At 38.1% G+C, this 18673-nt stretch overlaps 1 protein-coding gene across 5 annotated transcripts in view; it reads left to right on the top strand.

Annotated features, from left to right (window-relative positions):
- LOC144026673 (3',5'-cyclic-AMP phosphodiesterase 4C-like) overlaps positions 1-18673 on the top strand; it is an 88799-nt gene that overhangs the window by 52035 nt on the left and 18091 nt on the right. For 3 of the 5 annotated variants that reach the window (XM_077533561.1, XM_077533562.1, XM_077533564.1), the window contains one exon: positions 17384-17575. In XM_077533561.1, the coding sequence (XP_077389687.1) occupies positions 17384-17575 (192 nt within the window). Of the gene's footprint in view, positions 1-4811; positions 5369-17383; positions 17576-18673 lie in introns of those variants that run through there. The other 2 variants (XM_077533565.1, XM_077533563.1) reach the window with 2 other exon arrangements.

The following is an 18673-nucleotide window of genomic DNA, read 5'->3' as shown; positions in this document are numbered from 1 at the left end:
TGTACAATGAATAGAACCAATGATCATAGACTAGCCTTAGCCTACAGAAGCATATGCCTCTGTGTTATAAAGTGGGGGAGCGGAAAAAAAAAAAAAAAAAAAAAATCGAAAAAAAAATCGAATCGTGACCCCAAAATCGAAATTTAAATCGAATCGTGGAGTTGGCGAATCGTGACACCCCTAATATATATATATATATATATATATATATATATATATATATATATATATATATATATGTGTGTGTGTATATATATATGTGTATATATGTGTATATATATATATGTATATATGTATATGTATATATATATATATATATGTATATATATTATTATTATTAATAGTATTGTTTTTTTTAATCCTCTAGATTTAAAGATGGGAATGGGAATCAATTAAATTTTCATTGCATCTTCAAACCAAGAGCACCATCTAGACCAGGGATGGGCAATCTCGGTCCTCGAGGGCCGGTGTCCCTGCAGGTTTTTGAGGTTACCGTTTTCCAACACAAGCTGATTCCAATCAACGAGATCGTTATCCCTCTTATGCAGAGCTTGCTGATGAGCTGATCATATATCAGCTGTGTTGGAAAACGGAAGCCTCAAAAACCTGCAGGGACACCGGCCCTCGAGGACCGAGATTGCCCATCCCTGATCTAGACATGTAAAAAAATATCGCAAGTGATTCATGAAGCTTCATTTTCAATACAGTATACTGTGGTATGTAGGCTATAACATGGACAGGATGTATTGTTATACTAATTTCATAATAGACAAAAGTTGATACTTCAATGAAATATTTTGATACCGGTGGTATTTTATGAAGTAGACACTCACACCGACACAAAACACACACTTGCACGTAAATCATACTTGCCCGTCACAGCTTATTCTCATTAGCAGAGTTCATGTTGTCATCAGAGCCAGCTGGGCTGCAGAAGCCATTTGGCGGCTGGATTCAGTTACACGGTGGCCTCACAAACACCTCATTCTCATCTAGCATCTATCCCAACATCTGTTTCGAGGTCCAGCGTGTTTCACAAGCGCTTTGCACAAGGAGGGAAGTGGCCACGAGTGGGAGGAATAGGAGGTGCCTTTGTTTTTTTTTTAAGGTTAACAGAAAAGGGTATTTGTAAGCATCCTGAAGTAAACTGTTCTTTCTTGTGTAATCTAGCAGAGTGATTTGTGCGCAATAATCTTCAATGCCGTTGGATTTTTGACGACAGTGAACTAGTGGTTAGCATGTCTGCCTCGTAGTACTGAGTTTCAGGCTTTGAATCTTGACTCCAGTTTTCATGTGCGGTTTTGCATGTTCTCCTGTGTTTCTATTAGTTTTCTACAGGTATTGCTGTAAATGGATCAATAGGATATGAATATGACATGTGATGTGATTTTATGTTTATGCTACCCTGTATACTCTACATGCCTGGCCATTGGCTGGCAATGGCAACCAGTCTTGGGTCACGTGTACCTCGGCCAAAGTCACCCACCACCCTAATGATGAGTATTATAGAAAATGGATGAATAGATTATTATATTTGATGGCTCCGTTTGGAAACAATGCACTTTCTGAACTGGACCTCTTTAGGTGGGATATTTTTCAAATTTTTACATATTCTTTCTGAACAAGTTACACTAACAAAAGGGTCAGGGATACAGTTCAACAGATGGCTTACTTCATTTGTGTAACCAAATGAGTCACTTTTGCGGTATCCAACATTGAGAAAACATCCAGAAAGGCATCAGATTTTTCATATTCCTTAATATTAGATTTGTTCCAGGTTTAAAAAAACAAACAAAAAAAAAACACTTAATTTGCTCAAATGGAGCAAAAAAAACAACAAACCAATAGCAACCTAACGTGAACACACTTGTCAGGAATAAACTTCCACAAGTCTCTCATGCAAAAGAAGTATAACAAAGTATTTACATACAGTATATAAACAATCTGAACCCAGTAACTATAACATTTAAAACTAGTTGTAATCACAGTAACCTGTTTCAAAATTTCCGTAACTTCCATTACCGTCACAAGGGTTTCCACTCCAGTAACATTTGAACGGTTATTTCAGATTTTTGAGGTTCCCTCCCCTCTTGACCCATTTTTCTGGACGATGTGCCTGCCAGCACATCTGCGTCAGCCTCTTGCCCTATGTCTCAAAAGACAAATATTTGTCGATGAGATGATGACATATCAGGTCCAGCGAGTCCATTCATCCCTGTGCAGTAACTTACTGGTGATCCTCGCATATAGCACACTAAAGGACGTACATTCAAATTATATAACAATAAAGGAAAGAGAAGACAGTCCAAGGAGTTGACATAATGATACAGGCTGTGTCGGTATGGGTGACACTGACCCCACATCATACAACTAAATCTTACAGGTGTACCTACAGAAATATAATTAGCAAGTTAACACTGTCACACATGCGTGTTAGTCAGCCAGCACCTGACAGGCTACCATTTTCTCTTCACTTTGTACAAACCACAATTCCAATGAAGTTGGGATGTGGCGGAAAATGTAAATAAAAGCAGAATACAATGATTTGCAAAACTTTTTATCCTGTATTCAATTGAATATACTGTTAAAAAAAAACTGCAATATAACAGAATTTTACTTCCAATCTTAGTTATTTATGTATTTTAAAAATATAATTTAATTATAAAAATAAACTCTGATTTTACATATCAAATGTAAAATAACGTGAAATCACTGTAACTGTAAAAACACAATATTTCTGTTCTTAAAAAAAAAACTCCATTAGAAATACATATAATATTAAAATACATTCACAAAAGTATCATAATTTCACAAATATTTGTCTGTTATTTAATGGAATGAAATCTAATCTAATGTGAATTGACAATTTTTTTAAAGTGAAAATAACTACAATTTCTGTAATGTCCTATAGATGGTAGCATTCATTGTATTAACATTTATTTTGAAAGGACATCTAGTGATACACACTATAAAAATCAAACAAACAAACAAAAAATCTGTAATTTTCCAGTAGCTGGGGTGTCAGAAAAATACTACGAAATAACAGAAAATTACTTTCTCTTAAAAAAACAAAAAGGGTAATTTTTTGGCAGCCAGGGCGGCAGAACAATTCTGTGAAATAACAGAAAATTACTGCAGCATCACCCAGAAACGCTGCTATCTTCTCTAGGTACGCAGTGGAACAACATGCTGTGGTCTGATGAGTCCAGATAAGATGTTAATGCTCATGGCATGGGTAACTTGCACATTTGTGAAGGCACCATTGCTGTTGAAAGATTCGGTGCAATATCCAAGCAACTTTTTTTTGTTTGTTTTGTTTTTCCCAGGGACATTCCTGTACAAAAATGCCAAGCCACGTTCTGCACATCTTTACAATTGCTTGGTTTTGTGGTTAAAAGAGTGTGAGTACTAGACTGACGTGCCAACAGTCCAGACCTGTCTCCCATTGAAAATATGTGGCGCATTATAAAGTGCAAAATACAGAAACCCCAGGCTGTTGTGCAACTGAAGATGTACATCAAGCAAGAATGGGAAATAATTCCACCTACAAAGCTGAATTAGTGCATTCAGTTCAGTTTCCAAATGCTGATTGAATGTTGTTAAAAGGAAAGGTTAGGCAACACAGTGATAGTAGTAAACATACCCTCCTTGTCACTGGATTTTTGGAACAGGCGTCAAATTCAAAATGCGAGAAAGTTTGCCAAAAAAATACGTTAAATTTACACAACACCCCAACTTGGTTAGAAATGGGGTTTGCGTAATGCATTCAAATTGGAGAGGCTGCTGGTATGGGCGAGGCGGGATGGTCATTGGTTACTGCTGACCCACATTTGTCTCTCGACCTGAACCTCCCTGCTCCCCAAAATGCGTGTGGAACAAAACAACCAGAGAGGGATAGCCTGAGCAGTGGGCTGGCCAAGAAGCCTTGGGCCAACCCCTCTCACCCTTAACGATGAGTGTAAAATGCATTAAATCCAGGGCAACTGGCAGGGGAGAGGATCGGAGCAGCTCGACCAGTGGACAGCACAATTGTGCCGTATCCGGTTGCGCCAGCCGCATCCGTGCCAGCCCCCATGGGAATATGAGTATGAAACAAATCTTAACGAGCTGATAGAAACTTTGAAAATAATAGTCCAAATGAAAAGCCATTTCTTTCCAGTTGCTACTGGCATTCCACACAGTTTGTTGGCAGTCCATCCTGGCAAGTGTGGGCATCAGAATAATTTGAGTTCCGGTCATCTTTATGAAAATGAGCTGGCACCATTTTGGAATTTAGAACTCTGACTTGTACTGTGGAGAATGTTGAGGAACACTGTTGTGTATACATTGGTTCCTCTTCACCCTAAGTGAGCTGAAGCCTGTCTAAGTCAATCAATCACTCACATTCACATTTTCATTATGGATAATTTAGTCTTCAGTTATGCATATTTTGGGGGATCTGGGAGGAAGCTGCAGTACCTGGCGACAAACTCCAAACAGGAAGGCCATAGCTGAGATTCAAACCATAAATCTGAGAGCTGCAAGTCAGACGTGCTTACATGCTGCTCAGAGCTTTTCCAACTTCAAATTGCGGCAGTAATTTGATATGCCTGTGTATATTATACAACTTTCACCATTGCAAAACTGCATAAGTGCATAAGTACAGTACCGTCGTTTCTTCCTGCAGCTCTCTGCTCAGACACGCGTCATGCAGCTCCAACTCGATTGCCCAACCACAGACCCTCCTTTTTCCCTGCAACACTCACACACACATTCTGTACATACACATGCACATAGTTCATGTGCGTTTTTTTTTAAAGGCACACGTTGGCCATGTGCCTGGAAGGAGGAGACGAGTAGAACGAGCCATAGAGGGGCAGAGCAAGGGAGGAGTGTATCCTCAGAGAGTTCCGCTCACTTTGGATTTGAAACAAACCGCCGAGCTTTTGCTCTCACATTTTCATCCAGCACTTGAGAACCACCTGAAACGGCAAGCTGAGGAAATGGCTCTTTAAAGCCAGCGTTACCTTGGCTTTCTTCACGCTTTGGATTGGAGGCATGCATCTGAAACACACCGAGGAGGGCTTTCCTCCATCTGTCCGTGCGTCAAAGGAAACCCGGTGCGGCGTGAGGGGAAAGGAAAGCGCACGCAAGAGTGGAGGAGTCGCGGAGTGGCCGGGAGAGGAGGAAGGGGACGATTAGCGGAGAGCGAAAAGAGAGGAAGGACACCCCTTGACCGACCACCGAGCGAAAACATGAGTTTGCCAACTAACTGTGTGTATCTGGCCCCCTCGTTCCAGGAGCGGTACTTGAAAATGCGCAATGGGAATATCGGCGGTTCGCCGTGTGCTGTCAATAGACCCATCGATATCGTGCAGAAACGAAGACGGTAGGCAAGATTTGGAGTCAGTGCAATACTTTCATTCAAACTCTCTTTTGTTAAATACTCATTTATCAAACTTGGACACCCCACACCGTTTTTTGCTGATATTCTGTCCCATAAATCAGTCAATACAACACATTATAACCTGTACAGTAAATAACAAACTAGGATCAAGAATCTCACTTAGTGATTGAAATCTTAGTGTTCCCATTTAAGTAAATTACAGTAGACATGTTTCTATAATAGGAGATAGTCATTCAGTTGTATCTTTTGTAATCAAAAGTTGGCACCACATCCACAAAAATATATTATTCACCGCAAATATCTAAACGTTTTTTTTTTTAAAAGACAAATTTTATGCTTTCAACACACATATCGTCATCCTTGTGAAATAATTACCTGTTATTTTATTTTTTCAAAAATGTTGTTTTTTTGTTGTTGTTTTTTTGCATAAATCGTCTTATGATGCAAATGGTTCAATTTTCCTGAAAGATCTGAAATATTGTAAATGACATGGGTGATTATTTTAAGAAGGTGTTGATATAGAAAATCTATTCACCCTCATATTCACACTAATGGCCAATTTAGAGTCTTTGGCTACCATGCATGGTTTTGGAATTTTGGAATATTACCGAAAAAGTGGAGAGGAACATGCTCGAGCTTTCTATAAGATTTTTCTGACCCAACAACCAGCGGCTCCTGCAGTCGGTTTTAAATCAGAGGGGGGGTGGGTAGCTTGTCATGAATTGGCAGCATTTCAAACAGTTGGCTGTAGAAAAGTCAGAGGCTGAAAATTGCCAGGTCAAACCTCATCTTGACGATGAATTCAGAATGTGTCAATTACGTAACAGTGCTCTGTCTTCAGTCTTCAAACTTAAAAATGTCTGAAATCACATAATGTGTTGACAACAATCATTTCTTGCAATCCCTACATATATACATATATAAATCTCTCATGGAAAGAAGATTAGGTCAAATTAAAAGTTTTTTTTCTCTTACTTTTTTCTTGAATATGTTAGTCCAAATGTGAATGAATTAGACTGAATCTTCTTATTAAAAACACATCCCGAAAACAATCATTTCCTTTCCGCCACATCATGCATCACATCTCATTATGCTCCATCAGCTGAATCACGTCTCTTCTTACTCTTACATACAAATAGAGACTTCATGGTTTAGAATGTAGAAAATGGATGAATATTGTGTTGTTTTTTTGCAAAAAAATAATTCCCATCAGTTTTATAGTTGCAGTATAGTTTAACACCACTATTTTTATTTATTTATTTTTTTTATTATTTTTTTTGGAGGGGGGGTTGTGCATAGATTAATTTGCCGGTACGTGTGTGATAATTCGGTGGAGCAAGGCCCTGTTCAGGGTGAAGATTAATTTCAAAAAGTAATATGAATTATTCTATCAAGCTCTGTTTTGAATAGTGATGTTATATTGTCGCCAAAAAAAAGACGGTTTACTTCTCCGCTTTCCAGTTCATATAAAACGTATTTTCAGAATCGGCCTTTTGAAAAATAAAAAACATTTTACCCTGTGTGGGGAAAGAGGAGGATCAAAGTGTGTTTAAGCTGCCCCGCTGGTAAAACTCCGTCACAGAGACAAGGCTAATGATCGCACAGTCAAGTACATGCAGTATATAAGATTGATGGATAAACCACATGTGCGTATAATAACACTTTGAACACGCAGCAGAGGAAGAGTGCACACAATTGCCTTTTAATGGGTACCTTGTACACTTTTAACATGAAATGGCTCATCTTGACTCAACATTGTAAGGTTTGAAGTTGTATAGTTTATAAGTTATATTATTTCAGTGGTGTATGCAAATGTGGCATGATTGGTCCAGTTGTTTGATGGTTATCTCGGCTGGTTTCTCATTGGGCTCTGTTGTGTGTTCTACGAGATTTGAGCTTTGTTGTGTAGTTTGTTTGATTTCAGTTTTCCCCATTTCCCAAATGGAAATAATAATAATAATAATGCAATGCAATTAATCAATGTTCCAGACTTGTCCTGTTGCTATCACGAAATATTTTTTAATTGTACAGACCGTTTAAACAAATGTTCATATGCATTACAGACATACTGTACATTAGCAACAGTCATATAATTATAAACATACAGTAAGTTGAAGAGGGCCATATAAGGTGCTGCGCAAATATAATGGAAACCACACATCACCTTTAGACTTAACTGTTAAACTAAAGTTAAAATTAATTAATTATGTAATTATTGTTCTTTGCGACTCACTCATTATTACTATTGCGGGGCCTGGCAGCATATCATAAAATGTGACTAATGCGACTGCGTGCTCACCATATTATATCTGGACATGGATCGTTTTATACAGAAGGCGTTGAAATGTCACGTGCAACACACGTAGGTGTCGCATGTCTTCTCTGTCCTGTCCTATCCTGTCCGTCAATGAATCTGTGAACTTTGGTGGAGTCCCAGCAGGTTAGCAAGCCCTTTGGGACTCAGCCTGTGTCATCACACTGAGACATGACTCACAGTTCACTCATGATGAGACATCCGAGGTCATCGTACGCTGTCCACATGTTGTGACATGAATGTGATTCAATATGCCAGACTATAATGTAACTAAAACTAAAACAGACATGCAAGGGCATTACTGTATACTGTAATGTTCTGGCTAGTTGGTCTAACGTAATATGAAGATTTGTTCTGCCAGACAGAGCACCCCCATTTTCAACGACTCAGACATGATCATAATTGACAATTCATTTTTTTTGTGCAGCCATTTGGAAGGTACTCTTTTCGACTGAACCTGCCGAGTTCTCGCTTCTACGGTTGCTCATTGCTCTCCTTGACATCAGCACGTATTGTGCCAACAACACATTAGCTTAAATGCTTTTGCGATGAGACATCAGTTGCGTGCCATGAAATGCAAAAAGGTTCGAGTTTCAATCACCCTTTGTGTCTTCATATTTGGTGAAAAAAAAGAAAACAAGCTAATAATTGGACCAGTTGAAATTACAGACTGGCTACGTGGTTAATTGTTCTTTGGCTAGCAGCCGTGAAGCCACAACTGGCGTCAGCAAGTAGGCGTCATTGTGTGACTGCGTAATTTTGAAGACCACAACAGCAAAAAATAGTGCCGGGACTGTAAATCTAAATGATGGTCAACTCAGGGAAAAGGATGAGCTTTTAGAATAGAATTGCATAAAATACAATAGCCTTTGTTGCCATTGTACTGCACAATATACTTGATGTATCATGATGTGCATTGTGCAAAGAATGGTATCATTTGAAACAAATGCAATCAAAGCAATGATTAGGCCCTGCCTGATATGGATAATTGTCAAAAAATGTGCCTTTTTGGGGGGGGGGGGGGGGGGGGGGTTTGAATGTTAAATTTTTTTTTAAAAAAACCAAAAACATTTGGCAAAAATCAGCCATTTTTTGGACCACATTTTAAAGAGCTAATATCGGACGATTAAATCAGCCAGATGATTACTAATGATAATTAAAATGAAATGCATTGAGATATAATAAGGTGAGATGGTCCAGAGCAGAGCAATCAGTAGTGCTCTTGTGAACAAAATGATATTCCTGTGAGCAAATTCAATGTGAAACTAGCTTAAGGGCATAGCTATTAAAACACAAAAAAAAACATGTCGGGTTAAGTACGTCTACATGAGTGTTGCATCATTACAAATAGCTTTGTTAACTTCTAGAAGAGGTGTTTTTCCTGCTCTTTTTTTTTTTTCCCACTTCTAATTATGGAATAAAGAGGTAACTGGCAACTAGTCAACAGCATATAGAATTGACCTATCTTTTTGTCTATGGTTTCTTTGGAACACGTTCACAGGCAAAAATATAGACATATTTTCATTACAATGTTATCAGTTACGAATAAACACCTCAAATGACAGGAAAAGCTGTAAAGAAAACAGCCTCAATGTGTTTTTGCTGTGTCCGTCCCACTGTGAGCTTGAGGACTGTCTGCTCCTTAGTTGCCTTTAGCTAATTAGAGGAAGAAGTGGCACAATCGTGACTCTCTGTCAGATTCAATCACTGTATAGCGAAAGGCGCCAATTAGTGCTATATGAACATGATTAGAGAAGAGCGCAGCATGGCCTGTTAGCGGCCCAGGTAGAATCTGTGTGTGTGCGTGTGTGGTCTGAACTCGCCTATCCAGTTTGTGTATCAGTGTGATGTCAGGTTGTTCGATTTTTGGGTCAATAGCGGAGCCAAAACTGAGCCTGGACCACAGTCTGGGTAATCACTGCCCTCTGTCTGAGTGGGTGTGTGTGGGTGTTTTGTGTGAGTTGCTGGCCTAGTGTGTGACTGTCCTTTCCAGCTTCTAATGATGTTAATGCCGATCAGCCATTGTATTGAATTCTGCGCCACTGGACGGACAAAGCTAATCAGTGCCCGTAGACAACTTGATCAATACTTTTCTGCATGGAGGAGTGAATGTAACTTGGAGGGAGTCCACAAATATCAATTGTGATTATATATAAATGGTCAGACTGAAAGAAAGGGCTGCAATTTCTTGGCCTAAAGGTTTAGAGTTCTGACATATTCAGACTGGAGGGCTTGCTTTGAAAAGGTGGCCCTTGTAAACAGCGAAGCAGCTTAATGTGCTTTTACGCCACTTTGCACATTTTCATAAGCATCATTGATGAAGGAACGGTTGAGTTGGTACAGTAGGTCCAAGATATGTTTTTTATGTATGTATAAAAAAAAATCCTAGGGCTGCCTTTCCCATCATGATAAAGAACTACAAAATTGGTATAATGTCTGGCCACGTTCTATTTCTGCACGTACACGTTTGGACAGTAACACAATATTCTTATCTGTGGGGATCCCATATGTACGGTATGTGTATACGTGCTAAGCAGAACTGATGACCTGCCTTGAACGTGATCTTGTCCTTCCCTCAGCTATATTTAGACCTGTAGCTGATCTGAGATCAGATGTTGGGAGTGTTTTGAAGTGTGGTCGGTCGGTCAGGTTGGTGAGGAGAGCAGCAGGCACCAGTGTATACTGTAATCATGCTATTTAAAAAAAAAAAAGTCCTCTTTAGGGTTGCGGGCAGGGCCGTTTCTAACTCCATGGGGGCCCTAGGCAAGATTGTGTTTGGGGGCCCCTAGTTTGCCAAACTTCCATGAAGATATTCATAACCCTTTAGATGGTCTCCTACACTTTATAAGCAAAACTGACTACAGTTAAAATTAAACAACATTAAAAAGTTGACAGTCCTCGTTATGTCATTGAATAAAACGGATTTTGAGTGTTTTGAAAAGTGTTTAATTTAAATAAAACAACAAAACAAACTATTTTAGAGTGCAACAAGGAAAACTAACTTCAAATAATGCTTATTTAACGTCAGTCTCACACTATCAGCATAACACCTACCTAATACTGTATACTGGTCAGGAGATTCTGCAGAGGAAAGTGGTGGTCGGAGGGCTTCCTTGTCAGGAAGTTCAGAAGATCCCCCTGGCTTATTATCTGGAGCTCCAAAATATTTTAGAAGTGCTCCTAGAAAGACAAACCTCCTTAGGTTATCAAGTAAATAGACCACGAGTGAATATTCTCCCTTTTTTTTTTTTTTTTTTAAATTACAGTAATATTGCAGTAATCCATCCATTGTCTTAACCGCTTCCAGTAATACAGAATATTAATTAATTAAAATTAATCTGTTTTTATATTAAAAATTGTGATGTACAGTGCTTGTACCCAATTACAAATTTTTCACTGAAGTATAGGGCTGGCCAAGAGAAAGTTAACATCTATAATAAATGCCCGAGGCTATCGAATTGGCTAGCAAAACAAATAAACAAACTTGCTAAAAAATAAAATAAATGGAGTTTCACCTCCAACTATCCATCACCAGCAAGTCCCTTATGTTTCCTCTTTGACCGTTTGTCATCTTCAGTTTTCTTTTTCTTCCATTTTTCCGCGCTGCTGAGAGCTTCTTTTTGACGACATTACGGTGTCTGTTTTATTTAGTAGTACTCTCGCTAACGGGAAGGGTAGATGTCACTCATTCTCACACAGTGACGTTTAGGGGTGTGAATTGCCTAGTACCTGACGATTCGATTCGTATCACGATTCACAGGTCACGATTCGATTCGATACCGATTAATCCCGATACGAATTTATAAGTCGATTGTTGCGATTTTTTTTCATTCATATTTAGAAAATACTAATCAGTAAGCTTGTAGAGTGTAAGATTTATATGAAAATGTATTATTTATTTATCTGAAATTTCAGTCTTATAGAGGTTGTAATCTGTTTCATGTTTGAACAGCATTAAAATAAAAATATTAAGGCTTAATGTTCCGTTCATATAACATTCTTCCATGCTCAAGGTGTGAATCCTAACCCGAAGTCAGACGTTTTGTTGAATATTTTTCCATTAAAAATGGAGGTTTAAAAATCGATTCACACACACACACACAAAAAAAAAAAAGGCAATGATGATAAGACGTTGAATCGGTAAGACTACCGAATGAACAATTCTGAGCTCTCTTAAAAAAAACAAAAAAAAAAAAAAAAAAAAAAACGATTTTTTTTTTTATTGAATCGATTCGAGAATCGCGCGATGTAGTATCGCGATATATCGCCGAATCGATTTTTTTTTAAACACCCCTAGTGACGTTACTGATGTAGTGTCACGAGCTGACACAAAAACACCAGCCACTGCTTAACATCACAGTTGATATTATTTATGTCCTGTTTGGTTTTTTTTTAAATAAAAAATGGGATGTAATAAATATTAGAGACAGAATAAAGACAGGACATTTGAATCATTCTCAGGTAAGATTACACATAGAGCTTGGGGAGGCCCCCTGGTGGCTTGGGGGCCCTAGGCAGCGGCCTACTTCGCCGATAGCGAAACACGGCTATGGTTGCGGGTAAGCTAGAGCCTATCCTAACTGACGATAGGTGAGAGGTAACAGCTAAAACTAAAATACGACACACATAAGAAGGAACTTACTCATCGTGTGATGTGAAATTGATTTGTAGGTTTTCTGTTCTGTTGGGACTTTACCGATGAAGGGCAGCAGGGGGCGTTGTTGGCTTTCTTGTGTTGATACTTGGCTTTCAGAATCTGTGAAGTATTCGCTTTTGTTACATACATATAGTTTATTAGTCTACCTACGTGTCATCATGAAGACATAAACAGTCACGGTGAAAGCAAAGGCCAATTTAAAATGGCAGCACAGGGGGCTGTTTTTTTCTTCTTCTGCTGCTTCAAATCCAATTTACAATTGGAAGACGAAAACAAATCCTCTTTGGTTCCTCTGTGCTCTCACTCAGGCTCGTCGTCATGTCGTCTTTGACAGCTCTCACGCTAACGCACACTCCAGGCAGTGTTCCCTCATCTGTTTTGCCGCTCTGCTCCTCACCTCTTGCCTCTTTCCTGGTGTGATGTTGTGAGGCCTCCCAGCTAATTCCCACGCTATACGAGAAATCAAAACAGGAGGTAGCAAATGTTTAGATAAGTGTGGGTTGACCTTTGACACCAGTCCTGTGTCATTTGCCATCAAATAACATCTGGCCCGTTAGTGTTTCTTTCTTTCTTTTGTGACTCTTACTTAAATCCCTCAGCAGCAGTTTCCCATGAGCGCATTACACGCACATATACTGCTCGCCATTTTCCATCCTGACATTCTGACTTCTAACATAGTTGCACAAACTCCATGACTGATTGAAGGTCTCCTAAGGATTTGTCTTTTAGTTCTCTAAAGTCTACTGGGAGTTTGGACTATTGCTAAAGTAAATGAAACACCAAAATATGTATTCACTTGCCAGTTTACTTGACAGTAATTAATGAAAGAGGAGTTGTTTTCCAGTGGAAAGGGGTAATGGTCCATGTTAATTGCATAATATTAAGAAGGCTCTCAAAATTGTTTATATATCGTTTGTTTCCACAGAAGAAAGCCTTCATTTGACAACCACAGAGCCTCGCTGAATTTGTCTATGTAAGAAAAATAACTAAGAATAGTTATAATAACATAACAGGACGATCATATTTTCCATGCAAAATAAGGAAATTGTAAAATAAAATAGTGGTCAAAAAGTTTGCATTTTATGCAGCCATTAGTAATGTTCAATCCCATTTTAATTAAAACCGATACAAGTACAATACCGATACCAAGTAACGATACCATTAGTACTTTTGATACATAAAACTCCCCTATAAAAAACAATTGACTGGTAATTTCTAAGAAAGACCTGTACTGTATATTCCAATAAAACATTTTCCTTCAAATTGCATTAAATTAATGGCAATTTTCTATTCTAATTTTGAATACCCAGTTCCTGATTGTAGAGCGGCCACAAGAGGGCGGCTGATACTGGTATTGGCCGCTATCGCGAGTACCGATACCTTGAAATAAGGCTGGATATTGGCCCGATACCGATGCCTGGTATCGGTACTTACTCGCCCATCCTTCGTAGTCGTCATTCTATGCAGATCTCAGATGAAACCGAGCTAAATTTAAACGTACTTTACCTGATTAAAATAAAGTTTTAAGTCACTGTTATGATCACTATAGTGATGGGAAAACTCCTACTAATGATCACATTTAACCCTTAAGTGCTGCTCAGATGTATTAACTTTTAAGTACAAAAAAATGTATTCAATATTTTAGAATTGTTAAACATTAGTATATTTTTTTAACTTGAACACAACACATTTGAATAGAATCATTATTTGAGTTTTTCTTTAGTTCATATTTTTCTTAAGTACAGTGTTGATGTTCAAAGTGTGCTAAAGTTCTTGTGATGACTGTATATTGACTGTAATAAATTGTTTATATGCAGTTTGAACATTAAAGTCAGTGATTCTTCCGTGCACCACTAAAGGGAGCCCACTAGTTGTAAACTAGTTCCACACATCAAGAATCACTGATGTAATTGTTTGTATAAACAAATTGAGGAGTTTGAGCTATACAAAAAGTGAATCGAAATATCCCTGGCTTAAACCTCATTGCGCAATTGTTAAGATTTGTTGCGCAATTGTTTGCTTTCAAGTCAAGTGAGGGAAGACCTGGCAATGAATGCAAGCCGCACATCCTGGGAACAAAAGCCGAGGTTAGGATGTGGGTGTGTGAGAAAAGTTGAGTAGAAGCGAGTCGAAGAGCAATAAGGGGGGCTGTTATTTGCGTCACAGAACGGGACAACAATGCTGGAGGTAGAAGACCACCAAGGTCATCTTGTTATGAATGCAATATGAGTGAATGAACAAGACGCCAGCCTGTCGACTTTTCTCTCTCTCTTCCTTTCTCTGCCTCTCTGCCTGTTCAATGGGAGGTTTTATGTTATGTTATCCTGACATTGTCAATATAATTGTGCCATTGAAAACTAATGGCAGTTTACAATGATGAAACAAGTTTTCTACACTTAATCTTTTACATCAAAAAGCATGCTGATCAGTACTTGCATTAAGTCCTTTATTTATAGGAAGAGTTCACAAATCCTTTGGGGGTTGGATTGTGATGCTTGCTTTTATTTTAAACATGCTATAAGTATAAGCAGTGGTTGTTTTTGCTGAAAATTAATTGTTGTAGTGCATAATTTTCATCAATAGTGGGCGCCATTTCTCCATTATTTAACGTTTGAACACACCAGCCAGCTGGAATAACATTAACATACAGTTACTGAATAATATGGGTTCTACAAAGTAGGGCTGCTTGATTATGAAAAAATAATAATCACGATTATTTTGGCAATAATTGAAATCACGATTGTTCGATCGATTATTTTTGTTGGTACAAAACAAGAAAATGTAACAAAAAAATAAAATAAAAACACTAAAAATAGAAGCACTATAATTATGTCAGTTCCTTTCGGACCAAACATAATTTATAATAATATTTATTTATTTGTTTGTTTATTTATTTATTTATTTATTTATTTATTTATTTATTTATTTATGTTGGCAAAAACTTGAAGTTTGACTGCAGCACGTGCACTGTGCAATAGGACGATCATTTATTTTTTGGTACAAAACAACAAAATGTTTAAAGGAAAAACAAAAAAAATATTAAGACAAATACAATTATTTGAAATACTATAATTATGCATTTTCCTTTTAGATGAAACAAAATTGATTAAATTAGTTATTTTAAATTTTTAAAAAGTTGCAAATATTTAAACAACTCAAAAATGAGTATTAATCTGTTTTTTTTTTTCAATTATTCTGATTTATAATTGTGGAGTATAATAATTAAAATTGTAATTGAATTTCAATTAATTGCACAGTTCTACTACAAAGCAAGTTAAATCTTGTAGGCGTCCCATCAAAACTGCACTTAAAAATGTGTCTCTGCATCCACTACTAAAATATATGTCAAGAATTCCGCTCAAATGTATCGGTGAAGGGTATTTGGGGGAGCTACATATACGTAAGTTCCCTCACAGCTCGCCCAGTTCCCCAGGCAGATCTATTTATAGCTTCTGACGTCACTGGCCTCCTCTGATGGAGCCTCGTCACGGCCACTTTCACTGAGCTGGCACGGGCGGGGAGGGAAATCAGCCTGGGTTAGGTGGCGGGTATCATCATTGAGTTAAGGGCTGCTGTAGCCCCGCCCATCTGCAAGGTGTCACACCAATCAGGTGTGAGATGCTGCACTGTGTCACTTTGCTGGATGCAGCCTTCCCGAACTCCCCCAATCCTCTTCAATTCTCTGTCTGTGAATCGAGCTGGTTCATTCAGCATCAGTTGCATAATAGCCATCTTCCATTTATCAGCCGCTGCTATAAGTGGAGTGTTGTAGACAGGTTGTGCTAAAAATAGACTCCAGCAACCTTCAGTTGCTCTGCACTATTTTGTATTGTTACAACCAGGCAAGAGAGGTGGGGTGACCTATTATTTAAAGATGAGGAAAAATACCCAGTTGTCAGCATATCATTTTTCACCTAAAGTCATATTACCTTCCAACAAGGTTATTCCCAGTCGTAAATGATATTGCCAGTGTCTCAAAAATGGACAACCTGAAGAGAAGTGATCATGCACTTCAGTCAATGTTATCCTCGATTATTATATTAATGTGTATAGCCGTACAGTCCTGTGTAAAATACAGTATCATGATCGTTACATAGTGTACACTACACAGATGCAGTCGTTAAATGTGGTGATTGGTTAATAAAGGGTGCGGAGAGGTTATATGAGTGAGGAGTGCGACTGATGTAACATGCTTCACGTCAGTGTTGATGTAATAAGCAAGCGGGGAGGAGCTGTGTGTATTATGGGTCTCTGACAAGCAACTTGTCTCAAGGTCGAAACCATTCTTGCAAATTTTGCAAGGATCAATCTATTTTGCACGGATCAAGAATGTGTTTCATGATTTTAGGCCACAACAATTTGAGCATTTGTTTCTAACGAGGGTCGGGGGAGTGGAACTGCCAATGTGGAGTAAACATTTTTGACTGGCAAATAATTGCATGTACAGGATGTATGGATTTGCACACAGTTGAATGTATTTCAATATGTTTAAACATACTTGCAAATATGTTAAACCATATTTGTAAATATGTTTAAACATATCTGTAAATACGTTCAAACATCTTTGGAAATACGTTTAAACATATTTGTAAATACGTTAGACCGTATTTGTAGGTTAAATGCTAAAAACCTCCGCAAGAAAAATGCAATTATTTTAGCATTTGCATTGAAACCTTCTTAAAATCACCTGTCATTTTTTTTTCAGAATTTCAGGAAAAATGCACAAAAATCGAACCAAAATGGCAATGTATTTGCCAGTCCTGAAATGTTGACTCTGCATTTGCAGTTCCACGCTTCTATAAAGAGAGCAAAGCAGTGTTATAATTCCAACAACAATCACTGCTTTATTGCCTTGTTGTATCTTTCTTGTGTTTCTCATTATTTGTACTTAGCTTCAGTTCTGTATTATCTTTATGCTTTTTGCCCTTGGTTTCATTTAGTTTTATTTATATATCTTGCAGTATAAACACAAACAGTGCATTCAATGTTGTACCTTTCTTTGTCTCTCTTTTTTTTTTTTTTTTAGTTTTGATGTGGAGAATGGCCTTTCGGTGGGTCGCAGTCCTCTGGACAGCCAGACCAGTCCGGGTTCCGGTCTGGTCCTCCAATCCAATGTCCCCCACAGTCAACGGCGCGAGTCCTTCCTGTACCGCTCCGACTCAGATTTTGACCTCTCTCCCAAAACCATGTCGCGCAACTCATCCACGGCCAGCGACTTGTGAGTACTTCATTAAGTAGTAATGTAAATGTACTCTCTTTTTCTTTCTTTTCTTTCTTTCTTATTTTTTTTTTAAAAACATTTAATTACCCCACCTGTGGTTCCATCTGTGGCATAAGTGACTCCTTGTCGACCAATACATGTTGCTCCTTTGTTTTGAAGGGAGGAGGGATTGAAGCAATGGGAAGTCAGTTGGCTACCTCGGTGAGACAAATTGTAGGGACTGCTGTGAACTAATTCCCATGATTGAAACCAGCTCGTCTCCTTGCGACCCCTGGACAGACCAAACAGTCCCAGAATGCATTTGTCATATAATGCTATGTCACATACCTGTTGGTGTGGCGTGAAACTAACACGTCATACAGTAACAAAATCACTAGACTGTTCATCTGCTCAAGTTAAAGAAGTGACACATTTCTCATCCGCAGACATTTCATGTTAAAATGTTTGCTGGACTACAAGTCATGTAGAATGTACAGTTTGGGCGGATGTGACTCTCCTTCTTCATGTCATTCTGAGTGTACATGCATGCTGTGACCCGAACACTTTTAAACATGAACTTTTCAAACATGGCCTTTAGCCGCACCCAATGCATGGATGTGCCCGATTCCTTGCACATACACTTGTTCCACTGACGAAAACAAAGCGTGGAAGCAAATATCATATGAAAATATCGCAAATAGCAGCTTTTTTTCATCACAAATATTACCTTTATTTATTTGTGTTTTTACGGTAGAAGCCTTCAAGTTTTGGCATGTGCTAACCAATCCCATTCTATAAGTACAGTATATATAATGTTGGCAAAATCACCAATAATAGTTCAACAAAGCTCAATTTTAGGTTTATAAACTTAGACTTAGACTTGACTTTATTGATCCCTTTGGGATGGCTCCCTCTGGGAAATGTACATTTCCAACAGCAATAAGAACTGATAATAAAATAAAAAAACAATTCAATCAATTACTAAATACGGTTTTAAATTAATAAAACATTCACTTTCAGAATTACAGCATCATGAAAATTCTGGCTATTCTTGTGTGTTCACTAAGAACTGCATAAAAAGCTTACCTTTAAAAGGGAGAACAAATTTGTTAGCAA

The sequence above is a fragment of the Festucalex cinctus genome, chromosome 10 (genome assembly GCF_051991245.1).
Source record: "Festucalex cinctus isolate MCC-2025b chromosome 10, RoL_Fcin_1.0, whole genome shotgun sequence".
Taxonomy (NCBI): domain Eukaryota; kingdom Metazoa; phylum Chordata; class Actinopteri; order Syngnathiformes; family Syngnathidae; genus Festucalex; species Festucalex cinctus.
Note: the sequence above shows the minus strand (reverse complement) of the source record. Positions and strands in the feature narration are given on the sequence as shown.